At 39.7% G+C, this 22,997-nt stretch overlaps 1 protein-coding gene across 5 annotated transcripts; it reads right to left on the bottom strand.

Moving 5' to 3' along the window:
• Positions 1–279: 279 nt before the first annotated feature.
• Positions 280–5,639, bottom strand: LOC148200756 (receptor-like protein EIX2). 5 transcript variants are annotated; one of them, XR_015785445.1, is made up of 3 exons: positions 3,293–5,639; positions 1,953–2,061; positions 280–441 (listed from the first exon to the last, which is right to left on the bottom strand). XR_015785445.1 is itself a non-coding variant. In XM_088111251.1 (2 exons), the coding sequence occupies exon 1, from the start codon at positions 5,397–5,399 to the stop codon at positions 1,956–1,958; it is 3,444 nt and encodes a 1,147-aa protein (XP_087967377.1). In that variant the 5' UTR covers positions 5,400–5,638; the 3' UTR covers positions 280–441; positions 1,953–1,955. The 5 variants fall into 5 exon arrangements, 3 of the variants coding, with proteins under 3 accessions (XP_087967377.1, XP_087967379.1, XP_087967378.1); XR_015785444.1 differs by having other exon boundaries at positions 3,224–5,637; XM_088111251.1 differs by having other exon boundaries at positions 1,953–5,638.
• Positions 5,640–22,997: the final 17,358 nt, after the last annotated feature.

Genomic DNA, 22,997 nt, shown 5'->3' on the forward strand with positions numbered 1-22,997 from the left:
AAATGATTATTTTTCAATTTAGATTTTTTATCAACTATATGTATATAGCAAATATTTATTCTCTATAAATAAGTTTAAAATGGTGATCATCACGCTGTTATATACATATATATATATATATATATATATATATATGTATATATATATATAAATTTTTTATATAAAGTAATTTATAGAATTTATAAAATTGAAAACAAATCACTTACTAAAATGATGAAACTTTTCTGAGGCAAATATATGAAATGTAATTACCTAAAATATTTTAGACGGAAGTTTGGATTATAAGAAAAAAAAGAGTGAATTGCTAATAATATGTAGGACAATTTATTTTTCACTACAAGCACAATGCTTAATGGCGTTTATAATTTAATGAAACCATTGCCTTGTCCAAACATAACCAGCTCAAAGGTGGAGTCGTCCAAGAGGATGGATTTCAAGTGCCTGAAAATTGAAAAATAAAATACAAAGAATGTCAGTTCTTTGAAATGTGTACATTAAAATAATATCTTATTCTTATTCACTAAAACAATATAGTTGGCGTGTTTAAAATTTGAAGTAATAAAGAATAATAATCAGGTTAGTTTCAAGAAAAAAAAAACAATGGGTGTTGCTCCCTCCACCACCCCTTTTCACTATATTTTTTATTATTCTAAAAATATTCTACATTTCTCCACTATTTTCTTTTATTTTAAAAATATCTTACACCTCTTCACTATCCTCAATAATATTTCTTTCTCTTTATCTCTCTACACTAATGGAGCATTCATATGGCTTAGATTTAAACGTGTGATATATTACAAATATAAAATTCAGAAAAAACTTCAATATTAGTGTTTCTACCACTTTCATTTTATAAACTTAAAAGTTAGATGCAAATACAAAATAATAAACATAATAATATTAATAATAAATAATATATTATTATTATTATTATATACTAATTTTATAATGTCGAAATAAACTAAATAAATTTTAAATCTTTAACAAATAATTTTTCTTTTATATTTTAATTATTTAATAATATTTTTATATTATTTATCTGATAAATTAAATACTTTATTCAAGATATTTGAGTTAAACATCTCGGTAAGTTAAAACATAATATAATGTTAAAAATTATAAATATTAAATGTTAAAAAAAACACATATATATAAACATTTTTCTAGAAATTTAGAACAAAATTTTACCATTTATTGAACAGTGAAAATAAGATTGAATCAAACATTTAAGAGAAAGTGTAAATAAAATTTTGCAATATAAAGTTTAAATCTGAGCCATGTGAATGTTCCATTAATGTGGAGAAAGATAAAATATAGTGAGAATGTATAAGGTATTTTTGAAATAAAAGAAAATAATGGAAATGTGTAGAGTATTTTTAGAATAAAAAATAATTGGGAGGTGAGCACTTGAACGGTGGAAGAAGCAACACCCAAAAACAATAGATAAAATCTCAGAAGTTTACGGGGAACAGAAAAATGATTTCATGGTATCAAGGGAAACCGTTGTTTTTTTTTTCATAAGACAGTCAAGTATTGAACATAATGATTTTATTTCTATTTTATTTTAAACACTAAATGCACTCAGCATTCAAAATTCATGATTTAGTTAATATGCTACTTTTTTTTTTCTTTATCCAAAAAAAAGAAATATAAATATAGGGAGGCCTGGATTTCTAACCCATATAGAAGAGAAATTAAAATAAAATAACATTGCTAAAGAAAAGAACTATATATTTGCACATGTAATTGCTCTTGCGTAATAAATTGATATCATTAGTTTCAAAAGTAACTCATTGATTTGTAAAAATTGGTTCAATATTTAACATAATAATTATTTGTTAATTTTATTTTAATCAATGAAATGTTATAGAAATAATAAAAAAGGGATATATGTTAATGTGCTTATAATATACAGAGATAGCAAAATTATATAAAACTTGTGATATTATTACCTGTTAATCTTTGTTGAGCTTAAGTACTCTAGCAAAGAGTCGTATTTTGACATGAACAATGTCTTCTAAGTTGTTTAAGAAGTTGAAATAGGCATGTCTCCAAGAACGCCTGAATAAGATTGAGCCAAATACTATCCAGAAACTTATAACAAATCCAAATGCCATACTTATAAAAAAATCATTATTCAACAGTGAATATTCATTTTCATCAACTTCAATATTTGGTTCTTGTGCGGATCCACCCTCACTACACTTCTCAAGTGGTGGTCCACAAAGATCAAGATTATCTTCATAGCTGGATGTACTAAAACTCTGCAATTGTGTGCTTGTTGGAATTTTTCCCGTTAGATGATTATGGGACAAATCCAACACACTAAGACCATAAATTTGAGCAAGACTTGAAGGAATTGAACCAACAAACTGATTTCTTGACAAATCAAGGGAATCAAGTGATGCTAACTTTCCAATATTTGAAGGAATTTTCCCAATCAAATTGTTTCTTGATAAGTTCAATGAAATCAATCCACATAATTCCTCTATTTCAATAGGAATTTCTTCTGAGAACTGATTGCTTGAGAGATCAATGGTTTTTAAAAGTGTCAAACCTTTACTCATAAACATTTGTTCTGAACCTTTCCATGTCAACCATGCAATCAATTCATATGGCATGATAGTTGAATAAAGACCATATTTCAACTCATACGAATGAGTTGCAAAATATTTTGTTTCGGCCATTGAAGTAAGGTTGTTTATGCATTCAGGAATTTTTCCAGATAAGTTGTTTAGTGATAGATCCAAGAGATGAAGGCTTCTTAGACAACAAACCGTAAATGGTAAACTCCCAAGGAATTGATTTTTTCTCAAACTTAATATTTGCAACTCTTCCATTGTCCCAATCCAATCAGGGATAGATCCTGATAATTTGTTTTCTGACAAATCAAGCATTACTAGCTTTGTGCAATTTCTTATAGATAAAGGGATTCCTTCTACTAAACTGTTGTTTCTCAAAAATAATGCTTGAAGATCAAGAAGCCATCCCATTGAAGTTGGAATTTTTCCAAAAAAGTTATTATGGCTTAAATCTAAATACACTAGTGAGTTAATTTGTTTCCAACAATCTGGGATATCTCCAGATAAGTGATTATATGAAATGTCTAAATGAATTTGAACTGAAATTGCATAATCTCCACACAAAAATGAAAGAGGATCTGAAAATTTGTTTTTCGATAAATCAAGAATTGCATAATTCCGTAGAAATAGAGGAATAGAACCTTCAAATTGATTTGATCCAAGGTGCATGGAAGTAGAAACATACGTTGATGAAATATTTGGAATTGTACCTTGTAGATTGTTGTTTGAAATATTCACTGCCTTCACTTTTTGTAGAGGTAATTTAGCCCAAAACCATTCCGGAGTAATATCTGATATTGTAGCATTTGAAATGTCAATATGGACAAATTTATTTTGTGTCTGCAACCACATGGGAAATGTTGGACCTAGCTGGCAGGATCTCAAGTATATAGTTAGCAATTGAAAAGGTGGAACCCAGTTTTGAGTAAATGCCAAGCCCAATGAGTTATCAGATAAATCCAAGGACTGTAACTTAGACATATTGGCAAAGTGGTAGTCAGTCAGCACACCTTTTAAAGAATTTGAAGAGATGTAGAGGTCCTCCAGTTTAGGTGGAAATTGAATGTCTTTAGGAATCTCTCCATTTAGCTTATTTTCAGAAAGATACAATAGTTTTAAAGATGTGAATGTCGAGAAGTCAGGTAGTGTGCCATTGATTTGATTCCCTCCTAGATTTAATTCTTGCAATGAATATCTAGCACATCCAGACAAGTGAGAAATTATCATCGGAAGCTCATCACTCAAGCCATTACTAGTGATGTCCAATGACAACAAAGAACATGCATTGCCAAATGATTTTGGAATTCCACCGTCTAAGAAATTTGACGAAACTGACAAATCCTCCAAATTGGATGGTAACTTCACACCCTCAGGTATCCTTCCACTTAACTGATTTTCATCAAGATCCAATGATTTCAAAGAGGAGAATACTGAAATGTCAGACAAAGTGCCGGTGATGTAATTACCTCTGAAATCTAATTCTTGCAATGAGTGTCTAACGCATCCACTGGACAAGTTACTAAGAATGGATGGAAGGCCTTCAGTCAAATTGTTTGAAGCCATGTATAAAGAATGTAAGGTGGATATATTATTAAAGGATTTCAAATCCCTGGCCTTGAAATTATTAATGGAGAGGTGAAGATGCCTAAGCGAATTCATGACGTTGCCAAAATCACTTGATGTGGAACCCTTCAAGAGGTTACGACTAAGGTCAAGGTCAACAAGGTTGGAAGTGATGTTTGAGACCCACTGGAATACCATTGGTGATGTGAAGGTGTTACGAGAAAGATCAAGGACAAAGAGGGAACTAGAAGAATTAAACTTAGCAGGCACGGATGACAGAATGAAATGATCGGAAAGGCTACAATCAACTAAACTTAGTTCTCTTAGTTCAGGTAGCTCCGCAATCGGTTTCAACCAAGTATGAGAAGTATTAAGATTTGATAGAGAGTCCAAGTAAAGATGGGTTAAAGAAAGGAGATTTGAGAGCCACTGACCTCCGTCACTAATTTTGAGATTACGGTAATAATCTCCAAGATAGAGCTCATGCAATTGGGAGAGATTTCCAAGTTGAGGTGCTATATTTCCTTCAAAACCATTCCAACTGAGATCAAGATGCTGCAACTGGGAGAGATTTCCAAGTTGAGGTGCTATATTTCCTTCAAAACCATTCCAACTGAGATCAAGATGCTGCAACTGGGAGAGCTTTCCAAGTTGAGGAGGTATATTTCCTTCAAAACCATTCCAACTGAGATCAAGATGCTGCAATTGGGAGAGACTTCCAAGCTGATAAGGGATTGATCCGTTCAGAGAATTAGAAGCAAGATTTAAGTATTCCAAATGAGAAAGAGAGCCTAATTGACTTGGAATTCTTCCGCCAAAATCACAACGAGACAAATCAAGGTATTTCAAGTTTTTGAGAGAAGCAAGAAACTCTGGGATGTGAGTGTCTGGAAAAGCATTAAAACTGAGGTTCAAATACTGTAATTGTGGCAACTCCATCAACGACTTGTGGATCTCTCCGCTCATATAACTCTCTTCATATATATCTCCATGAAGGTCGAGGCTTATAATATGGGAGGTGAGGTTGCTGCAGCGAATCCCCTCCCATTGGCAGCAGTGAGGAGTGATCCAAGAGGAGAGCATGCCGTTGTCATCCACAATGGCAGCCTTGAATTGGAGGAGTGCTTCCCTCTCCTTTGGAAGGCATCTGATTTGCTGTTCTCCATTAACAACCTGCGACACCACAAACAGCATAAACATCATCAATCTTAAACCAACTGGATTCTTCATTGACATGGTTGTCGGTGTTATCATCACACACAAAAACTTATAGATAATGCAGTGAGTGTCAAGTGCTCAGACTAGATTGGTATTCATATATATAACATTCAATGCATGCATCCACTGTTCATAAATCACCAAACTCAAAATGACCGCTGCTAGAATTCTTTTCCAATTCATATTTCACACAAGAGTTCAATAATTGCAACCATTCTAAATCAAATTAAACTATAAAAAATGAAAAATTACAACATTATTTAGCAAGACCATACAACTTTTCCAGAGCTAAACAATTATTATTTCTCTTTCCTTTTTTACAACTTTAAATTTTTTTATCATATTTATTGTTTTCCTGTTCTTTCATTGTTTTTTATATTTGAACCATTTAAATATGAATTTTATAAATTTGAAAAACATATATATATATATATATATATATATATTTATATTTGAAAAACATATATTTGAATTGTTTTTGGAGTTTAACATCATTTTAATGTGAAATTTATTTAAATTTGAATTAAAAAAAGTTGTAATTTTTTTTTATTTTAAGAAAAACTTATAATTAAATGAGCAAGTGGGCCAACTCGTTTAACCCACCAATCCGTGGTGAGTCAGGTCGGGTTCAAATCTTTTCAACTCGCTAATAAATGAGTCGGGTTGGGTTGGCTCACTAAGTGACCAACCCGTGGTGGGTCAAACCGGGTCGAGTTGGGTTACCCGTTTTGACAGCTCTAACTTTAAGCCTAACTCAACCCATAAAACCGGCTTGTAGGGTGAGGTTTGCACCCACTTATATACACTAAATTGGTCTTATCTCTAGTCAATGTGAGACTTCCAACACAACCCCCTCACGCCGAGGTATATACATCTTGAGCGTGAGACTAGACATTAATGGGTGGTTCGATAACGTCCCGATACCGAGTGGAATAATATACCCAACAAACAACAAATATCGCTATGATAAACTCTAACCATAGCTCTTATACCATGTTAAGAAGTGGACTTTAAGCCTAACTCAACCCTACAAAACCGACTTGTAGGGTGAGGTTTGCACCCACTTATATACTCTAAATTGGCCTTATCTCTAGTCAATGTGGGACTTCCAACATTTTGTATTTTTATAAAAGTGAGACATTTATTTTATCCTGAATATTGTAGTGAAATCTAGGTTTGAACCCACTAGTATGTCAACTATAATTCATTGATGGCGAATTTTATATTTTATAGTTGATTTACTCAACTCTAGTAGAATTGTCTCTCTTAGATAATTTCTTTATCCATAAAAAAAATGTAGTTCTCTTTGTTTAATTTCCAAAATACATAATTTTAAAATTTTAGTTTTGTAATTTATGAATTAAATATAACCATGTTGGTAATACTTAATCTGTGTAGCGTCTATTAAAAAAACACTCATTTAACACAAAAGTGTTAGTGTTCACAAACAAGAAGATATAATCCTTAAGTCGGTAAGAGAAGATAAATGAATATAAGAGAGTAAAGTAATTATAAGTATACTTTATGTGATGAGATGTATTTATAAGTTTTCCAAGCCATGAGAAAATGTATATATTTAAAGATAATCAAATATTATATCTTCAACATATAATATAACATAATTAATTATTGTTTCGGTTATGGGTTGAGTCACTGAATACCTTCACAATTTGTTCTTCCTCGTCGTACAGTCTTGCTCCCTGCACCTCTTGTTTGCTCTTCTGCCTGGGGTGTACCTGTTAAAGGCGCTCCGATGCCAAAGTCAGTAGTTGAACCGTTCGGTAATCCAATATGACAATGACAATAATAAATGCACAGTAAATGCCTCGACCTACCTCTTACCTTTGACTTATATTTATAGTTTTTGGCATGGGCCTAGGATTAGCGATATGTTAATCTCGGCTCAATCCCAGTCCAATACCTTCAAACACGATTTACCTTAATCTCCTTAAAATTAATCATTTACACTTGTGAGGTCGGCCGTACCTACCGGTGTTTTTGTGGGCTTTGATGGTTGATATGTCATATGAAGTTGTGGACTTTGATGGTCGTCCGGTCATATGGTACATTAGGCCCCTTAAGCCCCAGTCAACGTTGGTGACGTTGGGTTTAAACAGTCGTTAGCGGTCACTTAGAGGCTGAGCAACCCTGTTGGTTTCTGAAAAATGGCGTTTAGGCGGGAAAACATGTGTTGCAAGCGTACGCGACCTCCCTCTCAGGTTGTGGAAACGTCGCTTTAGCTAGATCATTGATCGTGGCTGATCTTAACGACTACCGTGAGGTGACAGTTTTAAAAAAAAAATCTATACATAGGGATGCCATGGACCGTCATTTTCATTCTTTACTCTTCGTTTCTCCATATCGTTCGTTCGGTGCATTCTTTTTTCAAGGTAACTTAATAATGTCTGGAGTTAGTATTTCTTCGTTTGAGGAGTCGGTGGGCTAGGGTGGCAGGGGTGCGGTAGGTGACGACGTTCGGTCTTCAACCTTAGTGTTGTCATCTTTCCTCGAGAGGTCCGACAAGAGGGAAGTAGATTTAGGGCCGGGGTCACCATTCTATGGAGGAGAGAGGGTCATAAATGGAATGTCCCTCTTTCTTCTAAAGGATGGCATTCGTATTGACCAGGAAGATGTCGAACCGTCCGGTGGTTGGCCGTGTATCAGAGGGTATAGATGGGCTTCCCATGATGTCGATACCTTTGTGTCTAACTATAGTACTTGGGAAGAGCTTCAGTGGTGGTCGGACATAACACGTGACATGGAGGACGCTCGTTTAATCCGCCTGGGGTGAGTCATCAGAATGAGTGAGTTTTTCATGGAAAAGGGGCCAACTAAGAAGACTTCTTCTTTGTGTACACCTATATATTCAACCAGTTGTTCCTTTGAGTGTCGTTCACAACCTTTTAGGCGGCCGTCCATCGGGAACTAAACATTGCCCCCTCTCAACTTCATCCCAATGGTTGGGCGGCCATACAGGCCTTTGAGACAATGTGTGCTGCTATGGGGATTACTCCGTCCGTGGCAATTTTCCTCCATTATTTCAACGTCCGACCATTAGCGAGACAAGGATGAGTGTCCCTTTCTTTTGTCCAAAGTCGTACCTTGCTCAAATCGTACAATGAATCGTTCAAAAACTTCAAGACACGATATTTCAAAGTAATAATAAGAGACGCCGGTCGGTCCGAATTCCATGACAAAGCGGGTCTCTCTTTGTTGCCTTTTTATTGAACAAGGGACCCTCAGAAAATAAACGCATGGGCGGTCGGCCGCATGACCCCAAAAGAGCGGGAGACCTTGAGGATCATTAATACCCTACCCCGCCGCCTAAGTGCCAGTGACTTTGTTGAGTGTTTGAGTCATGAGGATTTTGACCAGATTACGTTTGGTATGGTGTTTTCCATGGATTTGCTTATTGTCTTGTCATTTAACTTGGCTAAGTTTTTGTTTTCTTTTCAGGCTACATGTCTCTACCGACGCCACACAAAACCAGCTTCACTTCCTCCCATAAACCCCAAGGAGAGAGTAGTTCCAAGGCTCGAGTTCCCCGGATAGCCTTGTCTAGCCGCACATCTGCATCTATCAAGATCCGTCTGGTGGTTCCCCCTACGGGCCAAGTGACGGTGGCTGTTGCTCCTCAACCTACTTCGGTGGTTGACATGGAGCCTTCCACTGGTAGTGCTTTAACCTCCGTGGTTGTCCCCTAGAGAAGAAAAGGAAGTCAAAGGAAGGGGAGAACTCCTTTTCCAAGAGGAACCGTTGGGAGTGAAGCTTGTTGCACCCTATTCCCGTCGGTGTTTTCGACCCCGGGTTTCATGCGATGTACGAGGGGGACTTGATCAATGTCGCCTTGGAACTGATTGCCCGGGGTGCGATGCTGACATGGTGCGCTCGCGAACTTGCCAATCGTAGAGGTGCTCATGACTTACAAGCTGAGCTGGACGAGGAGAAGAAGACTATGGATGCTCTCCGAGCTCGATTGAAGGCTTTGGCTATTGATCATGCTGGATGTGCCGAACAGCGGGCCAACTTACTTACGCATTTTGATGATGCTTGCACAGAGTTGGCCAAGACCTCTGATCAATTGAAAGCCGCCTGGGCGAAGGGCGATCACTCAGCAAAAGAGGTCGACAAACTAAAAGTCAAAGTTAGGAGGCTAGGAAGGAGGAAGGAGGAGTTGTCCAACCAAAATGAAAACCTCACCACCGAGTTACTTAAGGCGAACAAGACGATCTCCACGCTGAAGTCGAACGTGGTGATCGAACATGAAGAAGGTTTCGATAAGGCCATGGGCTAAGCGACCTTCCTCCTGAAGGTGAATCCTTTGGCCTCCGATTTCGACATTAATCAAGATGTGTTCAACGGGAAGATGCTCCTAATAGATGAAGCTGATGAAGATGCGGGTGTGGATGAACCTGCTGATGTCGACGACGCGACTCCTGAAGGTCCGTTTGAGGAGAATCAAGCCAGCGGAGATGAGTAGATGGATTGCTAGTTAGGGGAGGGGGGACTATTTTGTTTACTTTTTGCTACATGTGGCCGAACGTTAAAACACTTAGGTTTGATAGGTATTTGCGTATCAGCCCCTCAACACCATTGTATACGACTTCCTTCTTCTTATTATATGAATAACTTATCTATATTTTGCTTAAGTATTATTATTTTAATCTGGTTCCTTGTTTGCCAGATATCTTAAATGTAACGACTTTTAATTTTGTATCCCGATCATTTTCTCCCGCTTTTAACCTAACATTTTTTATTCGGCCAAGTTTTGACAGTAATTCCTTTTGGAAATCCGTTTATAAACTTGATTTTTCACACCGAGCGGCAAGGGTTCCAATGAGAACAAATCGTTCACCGCTCGGTCAAGTTGACAATAATTCCTTTTGGAACTTCGTTTATCAACTTGATTTTTTGCACCGAGCGACATGGTTCCAATGCGAACTCGCCGTTCACCACTTGGCCAAGTTGACAATAATTCCTTTTGGAACTCCGTTCATCAACTTGATTTTTCGTACCGAGTGGCAGGGGTTCTAATGCGAACTCGCCGTTCACCGCTCGACCGAGTTGATAGCAATTCCTTTTGGAACTCCGTTCATCAACTTGGTTTTTCATACCGAGCGGTAGGGGTTCCAATGCGAACTTGCCGTTCACCGCTCGACCAAGTTGACAACAATTCCTTTTGGAACTCCGTTCATCAACTTGGTTTTTCGTACCGAGCGGCAGGGGTTCCAATGCGAACTCGCCATTCATTGCTCAACCAAGTTGACAACAATTTTTTTGGAACTCTGTTCATCAACTTGGTTTTTCATACCGAGCGGCAGGGGTTCCAATGCGAACTTGTCGTTCACCGCTCAACCAAGTTGATAGCAGTTCCTTTTGAAACTTTGTTCATCAACTTAGGATTTTATACGTTCATTCGTTCGTCATTCGACCCCACGATAGGAAATCCGAGCCGAGCATTCTACCCTAACAGTTATGAGTTCCGCTACGTGGCGTTGCTGCATCTCCTCAATTTTTTTGTTGCAACATCCGTATCGTTTCTGCTGGGTCGTCAACGTTCACGTTTCTTGTGGTCACCATTGGGCTTATCAAGCAACTCGGTCCCGCGGTGGGCGCCAAAATGTTTCAGTTATGGGGTTGAGTCGTTGAATACCTTCACAATTTGTCCTTCCTCGCCGTTCGGTTTTACTCCCTACGCCTCTTGTTTGCTTGTCTACCCGGGGGTGTACCTGTTAAAGGCGCTCCGATGCCAAAGTCATTAGTTGAACCGTTCGGTAATCCAATATGACAATGACAGTAATAAATGCACAATAAATGCCTCTACCTACCTTTTACCTTTGACTTATATTTATAGTTTTTGAGCATGGGCCTAGGATTAGCGATATTTTAATCTCGTGTCAATCCCGATCCAATACCATTAAACACGATTTACCTTAATCTCCTTAAAATTAATCGTTTACACTTGTGAGGTTGGCCGTCCCTGCCGGGGTCTTTGTGGGTTTTGATAGTCGTCCGGTCATATGAAGTTGTGGACTTTGATGGTTGTCCGGTCATATGGTACAATTATTATATTATAATATCTTAAAAATGTTAGATAATAATTTATTATTATAATATCTTAGAGATATAAGAGAATATGATAATAAGTTATTATTGTAAAAGCCTTGAAAATCGAGTATTAATTAGAAGTGATATTGTGTTTTAAATATTGAGATTCATTTATTTTAATATTAAAAGTTCAAAAGTATTAATGAGTTTTATTATTTAAAAGAATATTATCTCTCCAAAACTCATACTCTTAGAGCTCTCTACCATCTCTCTAAGCCTTATGTTCATTTGTTTGAAGATCAGAGACTGCTTGAGTGATCACAATGGCAAAATCTTCAATTTTGCCCAATTGGTATTTTCGAAAAAGAGTAAGTTAGTTTATGCTCTTTTCTCTAGTTACACAATTTTCCCATGCATGTAAGTTTTGTTCTACCACATGTGTCACTCTAAGTCTTTTATAAGACTCTTTGTTGATTAGTGGTGCTAACGGTATGCTATGATCATGTCTATATGGATTGTAGGTACAATTAGAGTTCCTTGAGCCTGTAGAGTAGTCTTATCTCTTGTAGAGTAGTTTGGTCCTTCTAAAGGTAAGGGAAGTCAATTACCTTGATTTTTAAACTGATAGAAAACTTTTAATTGTTGATTGTATGTTTGTATGATAGTTGGTTTATGTAATTGAGATGATTAATGAAATATGACCTGTTGAGTTGGATTAAGCGAGTTGAATTGTCCTTGGTGATTACTTGTTGAATTCGAGATATGCTATATATTTGAGATGTCATTTGAGGTTATATGATTCATTGAAATATGTATAATCTCATTTGTGGTTGGTTGTCAACACTCAATTTTGTCCGGGTTGTAAAAATTCTATTGGTTATTTATTATTTTCCTTTTATCTTATTTTACCTTTTTGTTTTATTCTATTTTTATTGCTTTTAATTCAATTTCTATTTTATTTCTTATTTTCAATTTGTTTTAATAGAGTTAATTAATCAAAATAATTAAAAAAAAATTAATTAATTAAAAAAATTGAAAAATAATATTAAAAATAATTGAAAAATAAAATAAAATTGAGATAAAAAAAAATAAAAAAAATAGAAAACGTGGAAAAGGGGATATGGGGGACGTGTCTGAAGGAGGGAGACAAGGTTGTTAGAAAGGATTTTTCTAAGATTTTTTTTGGAAAGAGAAAAGGGGGAGACCAGGTGGTTGGGGAATATTTTTCCAAGAAGGCAGGAGGATTTTGGAGAGAGAAGAGGAGAGAAATCGGAGACGAGGGGGTGAGGAGGCGTTTTTCCAGATTTTCGGAGAGAAGAAAAGGAGGTTGTGGCACATCTCTGTTCTTCATCTTGGAGGATCCATCGCTGAGGAGTTTTTCACCATTTTCGCATCTGCAAAGAGAGACAGAAGGCAGCCAGAGAAGAGTACTCAGTGGAAGCACGATATTGATCAAAGCACGTAGATCTTCGAGAGGTAAGTAATGCTGTTTAGAGAGTTATTTGGCTGCCTTTACACAGATCTCTGTTGAATTTGCTATTTGTGTATTTGTCTGCATACACTGTATATGTTCACTGTTGCATCGCCTTACTCTTCATTCATCAAACACCTTACGACGAGCTTATCATCTTTATCCCCTCATGGTACTGACTCCTCTCTGCTTATCACCCCCATCCACATCCATCATACACCTCATGACCACGGTCCATTATCTTCATCCCTCTCCTCTTCATTTCCATCTTCAACACCTTATACCACGGCCTGACCTCAAACTCCTTGACCCCCTCACCCTTAACCATCCCAACCTCACTGCCTAGCCTCCACTAGGCTCCCATCATCATCTCGCCAACCCATTTTTACGTATGATCTTCCTAGAGTTAGTAGAGATCTCACACAGAGCACTACGAAGAGTCATCCCAGGGAGTGCGTTTTTTGTCATTCACGAGAAGGGAAGAGAGAGTTGAACGCCGCAACCGGCGGTAGCTCCGGTGGAGTGTGGTGTCGCTGGCGACGTCGAGGACTAATAGAAGGTGGTGGCGCGGTGGCTGGTTCGAAGGCATAGTAGTGCATATGCGAAGGAGGTGGGGAAGCAGAGCTTGGCCGCTGTTAAGGGCGCTACGATGTTGAGTTCCGGCGGCCTGGACTGTGAGGAAGGTGGCCGAAGAGGTAGACGGAGATGCGGCGCGGGGAGGTAAACCCGTCCCTGGGTTGGCGTTTTCGAAGCGAGGAGTTCAGGTTGTCACCGGCGAGGCCAAGTCGTGGTCTTGGCAGAGGTGGCGGTGGCTGGTTCCAACCGAGGTGGCGGCAGCGTGCCTCCCAGATTTAGGGTTTTCCTGGTCAGAGAGAAAGAAACTTGGGTCTCTGGAGAGTGTGTGAGATAAGAGAGGGAGCTTACGGGAGGGTGTTGGATCTGAGTGGGTGAGGAATGAGAGCGGGAAGGTAGAACCCCTAGGAAATTCTAGGTTAGAAACCATTCAATTGGGCCAGGCCCAAAATTGAGCGTACGTCCAGGAACCTTTGGCTTTTTTCGAACGATCGTCATCCAGCCTCATCATCCCAACGAACGCTCGTCCATACCGAGCGTTCGTCATCCAACCTCATCATCCCAACGAACGCTCGTCCATAACGAGCGTTCGTCATCAAACCTCATTTTCCCAACGACGCTCGTCCATAACGAGCGTTCATCATCCAGCCTCATCTTCCCAACGAACGCTCGTCCAAAACGAGCGCTCATCATTCGGTCTCCACCTCTCACATCTTCCCAACGAACGCTTGTCCATAACGAGCGTTCGTCATCCCGCCTCATCATCCCAACGAACGCTCGTCCATAACGAGTGTGCGCCATCCAACCTCATTTTCCTAACGAACGCTCGTCCCAAACGAGCGCTCGTCATTTGGCCTCCACTCACCTCATCTACCCAACGAACGCTCGTCCCAGCGAGCGCTCGCAGACTAGCCTCCTCTTCTCAGCGTCCGTTCGTCACATCATCCAATGAACGCTCGTCATCTACCTTCCTGTACTCATCGTACGTTCGTCGTATCACCCAACGAACGCTCGTCATTCAGTCTATTTTTCTCAACATACGTTCGTCAACTCTCCCCAACGAGCGCTCGTGACTCTGAGTCTTTTCCCAACGTACGTTCGGCCTTTACCACGGACCGTTCGTTATCCAAGCTTTTCGGCTGACCGTTAGACATCATTTTATTTTTATTTTGGTACCCCCATTTGTATTATTATTTAATTATTCATTTGCCTTTTTATTTATCTTATTTCATTTCATTTTTTATTTTATTACTTTATTTTATCCACTTATTTCAAAATATATATATAATAATTTTACTTATATACACATATAAAATAGAAAATTACAAGAAAAGTTTTAAAGGTTTAAAGCGCACGTGTGACCGCTCGCGTCGTCCTTGTGCTAAAAACCTTTTCTTTTCTTAAATAGAATTTCAAAAATACGTTTTAAAGGTTTAAGCACACGTGTGACCGCTCGCGTCGTCCTTGTGCTAAAAACCTTTTCTTCTTCCTTAAATAAATTTACAAAAAATAGTTTTGAAGGTTAAGTACACGTGTGACCGCTCGCGTCGTCCTTGTGCTAAAAACCTTTTTCTTCTTTTCTTAAATAAAATTTCAAAAATACGTTTAAAGGTTGAACACTCGTGTGATCGTTCGCATCGTCCTAGTGTTCAATACTTTTCTCTCTTATTTACGTAATATTAAACGAGGGTATGAGTGCTCGTGCGATCGTCCGCATCAGCCTAGCACTCAATACTCTCAAGTTTTCCTAAATAAGTAAATAACGGTATGAGTGCTCGTGCGATCGTCCGCATCAGCCTAGCACTCAATACTCTCAAGTCTTCCTAAATAAGTAGATAACGGTATGAGTGCTCGTGTGATCGTTCGCATCGGCCTAGTGCTTAATATCGTTATCTTCTTTTAAAAATAATTAAAATATTTAAATATCATTTTAAAGGTATGAGTACTCGTGCGACCGTTCGCGTCGGCCTAGTACTCATTACCTTCTTTTTCTCGAAAATATTAAAAACATAAAAATCTCCAAAAATTAAAAACATCTGCTTTTCAAACAACAAACAATCTTTAGCTAGAACTACGTAACCCTGATTTCTCATTTTGAATGAGAATACGTAGGAGCAAGGTCAATCCTTGTCGGGCCCAAAAAACTAAAAAATATGTTTTGTTTATTTAGAATTTTATTTTAGGGGATAATTAAACATTTTGAAAACCACATCATATTCGTGCATTTAGTTAAAGGTACTGCCTTAGGGCAGGCGTTGTGGGGTGCTAACACCTTCCCCACGCGTAACCGACTCCCGAACCCAATCTTTGGTTTTCGTGGACCGTGCTTTATCGTTTTGAGGTTTTTCCATAGTTTTCCATAATAAACTATGGTGGCGACTCCAAATCTCATCTAAAACCCGTTTCTTTTTGGATCGTCGTCCCGTCGCGATTCCGGTTGCGACAGATGGCGACTCCACTGGGGACGTTTAGAGAGTCGAGCCATTTAATTAGATGCGCGAATTTGGTGTGGTTTTGCTTTGTGTTTTTCTTTCCCTTTTCTCTATCTATGTTGATATTTGGAATAACTGCAATAACTGTGGAATATTGAACCCTAGGGTAGACAATATGTTTATATCTGCCTGGGAATTTTTCTGGTTGTTTTGCAGGTGAGGGTTTGGGTGTGCATAATTTCCTCCCTTCACACACACACTTTTGGCATATCATGAGTGGGGCCCTATACCCGGGTCTGAGCGTAGCTTAGAATTAGAGGAGTTGTGTAGCGGTGTCACTCTGGGATGTACTTCCTGTTTGGCTATCGTGAGAACTCCAGCTAGAGTCTGTTCTCTTCATATGTGTTTTCACACCTAGTTGATTACTCGACTGTTGTGGAAATGCTATGAAGGGGGCCATAGCTCTAGTGACCTTTGACCTTTAGGTTCAGGAATCATCCTTGTGAGATTGCATATACTTGACCTTGAACTCAAAGCAGTGAACCTTTGGTAGGGCACGATGGGAGGAATATATGCTTCTGTAACCCTCACGCTGTTCGTTTTTTTTATGATATTACATTTCATACCATGCATGTGTTTTGTTTTGTCATGTTATTTTATTATCATGCATCATATTCATACATCATTTAGTAACATGTTAATTTTAAGGGAAATCACAGGTACCTACTTGACTTCATACGAGATGGATGTTAACACAAGATCCGATGCTACACGGCACACCGACTCTTCCGATTTAAGAAAGAAGTATAGTCTAAGGACTCATGTTGGAAATTTGACCGGGCTGATAAACTTGGGCAAAAGGCTTAAGACTATAAAGAGAGAAACCTTTCAGAGAAGATATGGAAATTTGTTGAATTTAATGGAGGTTGAAGTACAAATACCCGCTATCACAGCCTTGGCACAATATTATGATTCTCCGCTTCGATGTTTCACATTTCAAGACTTTCAGTTGGCGCCAACCATAGAGGAGTTCGAGCATATCTTGGGTTTGCCATTGGAGGGCACCACTCCCTATCAACATTTAGAGCATCATGCCTCTATACCCACTATTGCTACCATCATGAAATTACATCCCAAGGAGCTTGAAGACAGGATGATGATGAGGAATCAAGTGCATGGGTTATCACAGGGATATCTAGAGCAGTATTTACATCATCTGGCTGATAAAGAGGATTGGGAAACTTTCATGGATGTATTAGCCCTCACCATATATGGCATTGTCTTGTTTCCCAAAATAGAAGAATTTGTGGATTACACCGCGATAGACGTCTTCGTGGCGAGTAAAACCATATCAGAGAATCCTGTAACAGCAGTTCTTGCGGATGTTTATGGGACTTTGAGTTTTTGCCATGAGAGAAAGGGAAAGAAGATTCTTTGTTGCTTACCGGCGTTGTATACATGGATGACAACGCGCGTGTTTAAGGAAATGGTCGACGTTAAGAGTCTATCGGAGACTTTGTCACACCAAGGGCTTAAAGGTAAAGGAGGAAACGATTGGGCCCGATTCCTTGCCGGCTTGAGCGAAAGAAGTATAAAATGGCGTCCTCCTTGGCTCGGAAATAAACTGGCTATACAACATTGTGGTAGTTTTCCTAATGTGCCTCTCATAGGTGCCCGGTACTGTATCAATTACAACCCTCTTTTGGTGCAAAGACAATTTGGGCATCCTATAAAAGGGGCACCTTCATCAGATTACCTTGCTACCCTATTCATTTATTACGAAGACGGGCATTTCATCGAATTGTTAAGAAAGGTTAAAAGCGCCTGGGAAAATGTTGTTCGAGCAGAGAAGGACTTGAGGGATGGAGTAGTGGATAGCAGTATTAGTTATCACACCTGGATTCTGGAGAGAGTGAAAGTAGTCAAGTTGCCTTTCAAGCCAATCAAGGATCAATCAGCTAGTGAAGGACCATCCAAGCCCAGAAAGTGAAGAGGTGCAACAATTAAAGCTGAGATGGAGAAATTGAAAATTAGGAATGCTAGGTTGGAAACGAATTACAAAGGGCGCGTAATGATCTTGTGGATATGAAAAATGATAATGAAGAAAAGTCGCGGGCTTATGAAAACCTTGTCAAAAGCCAGAAGGCTGAGAGGGATTACACATTTCGAGTGAAACAGGATCTAGCTGCCGCGAGTAAGGAATTATCCATGAGGGTAAATGAGAAGAAGGTGGCTTTAGAAGAGGGAAAGGAGTGGAAGCACCTCTACGAAGAAGCCAAAAGAGATAAACGAGAAGCCCTGAAGAGATTAAGAGAAGCGCAGATTCAGATAGAAAAAGCGGGGCATGAGATGAAAGAGATGGCCATGTCGTTTGAGGCGGATATGAATAGGGAGCGTTGGAAGCTAACAGAAGCAGAGGAAGAGCATCGAACTCTGATAAAACAAATGGAGGAATATATCGAGGAACAGGAGGAGCGATGGAGGTCGATAGATTTGAAGAAAGGCATCAGGCCTTGATAAAGCGAATGGAAGAGCACATCGCCGAGCAAGAAATGGCTGTAAAGCACTGGAAGGAAAGATTCTCTCAGTTGGCTGCTTTGGCAAACGGGGCAATTGAAGACATCCCCAGGATGGTGTCGAATGCTGAAGCAAGCACTCATTTTTGTAACTCACCAGCGGAAATAGAATTGTTTATTAATCATTGTAAATGGTTGGTGGGAGAGATGAAATCTTTCATTGCCCGGGCGCGGGATTGATGTACATCGGAATTATGTTTTGTTCCTTAGACTATGTAATGGATCAAATTTCTTTAAATGAAAGATAAGGGATGTTTGTTGGTATCGGCTTGTGTTAATTTTCCATCAGTATTGTCATCGTTATCCTGTGATTTCCACTTATCACTAGCATGCATCATGTTTTCTTTTGTTTTGCATTTTTCATCCTTATCTAATTTAATTTAAAAAAAATAATAATCAGCAGTACAAGTGAGAAAACAACGGCAAATTTTCCACGACATCCGTACAGGACCAGAGCTAACTCGAAGGTCATGGAGAATTGGGAGCAGTCACACGAATCTATTAAGGCCGATGTCACCAGTTGAAGGATCAATGGCCCAGATTTTGGCGGCTCTCGAAGCCCTGAAGACTACGGGAGGGGCGACGCCTGCGCAAGTTGAGGGAAGTGCTCAATATTACCCTCCGTGTTCAGTTCTGGGAGCCAATCTGTTCCGTTCCCAATGTATGGATTACCTCCAGGTTACACCCCACCTGTGGGAGAATACACAGAAGGGGAGCAGACTTCATTCTCTTTCCCTACCACTGCAACGTACCGCCAATCAGTACTCAGGGACCTGTTGTAATGTCCGCACCATGGTAAATGAAGGAATGCATGCAAGCATGTCTGATGGAATACGAGTAACTCCGGTGCCACCTGTGATTACCGGAGAGGGCTTTTCTACAGGGCTGCACCACATACCTCGTTTCAGGGGGTAACTAGTAATGTTGATGGGGCAAAGGATAAACTGGAGAGCCTAGAGGCAAGATTGAGGGCTGTGGAGGGGTATGAAAGTTATGGATTTGGGGATGTTTCTAGATTGAGCTTGGTTCCTGGCGTCAAAATTCCACATAAGTTCAAGGCGCCAGATTTTGAGAAGTATAAGGGAAATACATGCCCAAAGAGCCATCTAACCATGTTTTGCAGAAAGATGGCTGCATATGCTTATGATGAGCAGCTGCTCATCCATGTTTTTCAAGATAGTTTGGCTGGAGTGGCGTTAAACTAGTATACCCATTTGGAGCCGACTCGAATTCGTTGTTGGGCGGACTTGGCTGATGCTTTTGTGAAACAGTACATATACAATACACATGTTGCGCCAGATCGTTTACAGCTGCAGAACATGTCGAAGAAAGAGAACGAAAGTTTTAAGGAGTATGCTCAGCGGTGGAGGGAATTGGCTGCACAAGTTGAGCCACCTTTGTATGATAAAGAAATGGTGGCAATGTTTGTAAATACGCTCCAACCACCATTTTATGAACATATGGTGGGAAATGTATCTTCAAATTTTGCCGATATCATCGTGATAGGCGAGCGATAGAGATCGGGTTGAAAAATGGGAAGATTGCATATGGCTCGTCGGCGGGTGCAAACTCCAAAAAACCCAATTTCAACTCAGGGAAAAGAAAGGAGGGAGATGTGCATGCAACATCTGCAACCCCCGTGTGGAGAGGTCAGCTCCCACATAACTATCGACCATACTGGGGTCAACATCCACATGCAGCTAACGCGTCATTTGGTCATCAAATTAGGCCTCAACAACAACCGGGTACTATCAACCACAATACATCCGACGAATAATTGGAGGGGAGGGGCAAATGTAGGTTCCAATATGAATGTGGGTCCAATACTTATCCAAGAAGGAACCAGGAAAGAAATTATGTTAACTTTACTCCAATTCCTACAACTTATATGGAATTATTGCCTCAGCTTATCAAACAAGGGCTAGTTGTCGTTTGTCCCCTGAAGCCTTTGCAGCCTCCGTACCCAAGAGGTTATGATGCAGAGGCAAAGTGTAGTTATCATGGAGGGGCCGCTGGTCATTCCACTGAGAGGTGTCTGGCTTTCAAGCATAAAGTGCAGACTCTAATTGATTCTGGGTGGTTAAAGTTCCAAGAGGATAAGCCTAGTGTCGAGTCCAATCCTTTATCTGGGCATGGAAGTGCTTCGACGAATGCTGTCGAAGTGAAAGAACATGAGCTGGTGAGAAATGTGAAAGAAGTCAGAGCTCTAGGAGGTTTATTTTGGAGGCATTGCTGAAAGTGGGTATCTTGAAGGGTGATTATGATGAGAGTATGGCATGCGCGCTCCACCCAGAGGCTGAGCACTCTATTGAGGAGTGTGTTGAATTTGAAGAAATTCTGCAAGACCTGCTAGATCGTGGTCTGATGCAGGTATGCTACAAGAGGAGAGGGGAGGTATTTGCACAACTGGTGATGAATCCGGCATGATTTACCAGAACCATTGGTGATTCGTTTCACTAAGACTACTCTATCCACCAACTCAAGGAAGGTCGCCTGTGGTTATCCATGTACCAGCCCCTTTTCCTTACAAGAACGAAAAAGCCGTCCCATGGAGATATGGGACGCATGCGTCAGGCGAAACGCAAAGCGTTGACCCTGTCGTCAAAAACATATCAGGGATAGGGGAATGACTAGGAGTGGTCGAATTTTCACATCACCAGAGTTGGCACGAGAAAGGGTTAATGATAATGAAGCAACGATGGCCGCGAAGGCAAAAGAATTCTTAAAGGGGAAGGGTGCACAGACAGAGGAAATCCCCGACAAGGAAGAGAGGAGAGGTTTCTGAAGAGGAGGCTTGTGAATTTTTAAAATTCATACAACAAAGTGAATATAAGGTGGTGGAACAGTTAAACCGTATGCCTGCTCGTATATCCTTGTTAGACTTGCTCATGCATTCGGCATCACACAGAAAGTTGCTAATGAAGATACTCAGTGAGGCTCACGTGGAGCAAGGTATTTCGTTGAATAAATTCGAGGGTATTGTTGGCAATATTGTTGCTAATAATTATCTCACCTTTACGGATGAAGAGATACCTGCTGAGGGAAGAGGGCATAACAAGGCTCTTCACGTCTCTGTGAAATGCCTGGATCATGTTATAGCGCGTGTTTTAGTGGACAATGGGTCCTCCTTAAATGTCATGCCGAAAGCAACTCTGGAAAAGCTACCTTGCGAAGGAATGCATATGAGGCCGAGTTCAATGATTGTGAGGGGGGGGGGGGGGGGGGGCGTGGGGCGTTTGATGGCAGTAAAAGAGAAGTGATGGGAGAGTGGATTTACCAATGCAAGTTGGCCCGTGTGTTTTCAAATAACATTCCAGGTTATGGATATCCTGCCAGCTTATAGTTGTCTGTTGGGACGCCCATGGATTCATTCGGCGGGAGTTGTGCCTTCTACACTACACCAGAAGTTGAAGTATGTGATAGGAGATAAGCTGGTGATAGTATCAGGAGAAGAGGATCTTCTTGTGAGTGGGCCATCATCCACGCGCTACATCGAGGCGGCTGAAGAAGCTCTCGAGACAGCCTTCCAATCGTTGGAAATTGTGGGAAATGCTTGTGTGGAACCGTTTCCAGTAAATCCTCGTCTATCATGTGCTTCTATTATGATGGCCAAGATTATGCTAAAAGAGGGCTATATATATGGGGAAGGTTTGGGCAAATATCGGCAGGGGCGAGCATTCCCTCTAGAAATCGTTGAAAACAAGAACAGATATGGCTTGGGGTACAAACCTACCAAGGAAGACAGGAAAAGGATGATTGAAGAAAGAAAAGAGCGCAGTGGCCCGTGCAGAAAGACGAGGGCCCAGAGAGAGCAAAATTCACATTGTTGACATCAAGGAAAGCTTCCGCAGTGCTGGGTGGATCAACACTGGCCAGATAGCAGCTGTGGAGGATGAAGAAAGGCCTCAAAGTTCGAGCTTTGTGTGGGCTTGCTCCCCTGATACTCAACTCAACAATTGGGAAACACTGGATTTACCTGTGATGCTTAATGTGAACAAAATGTAATAGTTTTAATTAAGCTTATAGTTTCGATTGGGGCTTTAGAACTGAAGTTTTGCGGATTGATTCTTTTTACTTTTCACTCAGCGTGATAATAAAGTTGCATTTCATCATCATTTGGCATTTTTCTTTGTTTATCTTATTTATTTATACTTTTTCATAAATTTAAATGATGCAGATGTGACAATGATTGTTTTGAAAATAATGATATCAATGTTCCTAATTTTGAGCACCCTATCAATAATACGGAAGATGATTTCGAAGATGATGTGGAACCCTCTCCAGAATTGTTGAGATTAGTGGAACAAGAATCTAAGGAGATAAAACCCCATCAGGAGGAGATTGAAATACTCAACTTGGGAGAGAAGGATGAGATAAAGGAAGTGAAAATCGGTACTAGTATGAAAACGGAAGTGAGGGAAAGATTGCGTGCCCTGTTGAAGGAGTTTAAAGATGTGTTCGCGTGGTCTTACAATGACATGCCGGGTCTGGATACCGATATTGTGCAGCATAGCTCCCACTCAAGCCAGAATGC

Source organism: Vigna umbellata, chromosome 4 (genome assembly GCF_029865625.1).
Source record: "Vigna umbellata cultivar VRB3 chromosome 4, Vumbellata_1.0, whole genome shotgun sequence".
Lineage (NCBI taxonomy): Eukaryota > Viridiplantae > Streptophyta > Magnoliopsida > Fabales > Fabaceae > Vigna > Vigna umbellata.

Excerpts from the sequence above, each read along its gene's own strand:
- LOC148200756 (XM_088111251.1), bottom strand. The coding sequence starts at position 5,399 with ATGATAACACCGACAACCATGTCAATGAAGAATCCAGTTGGTTTAAGA.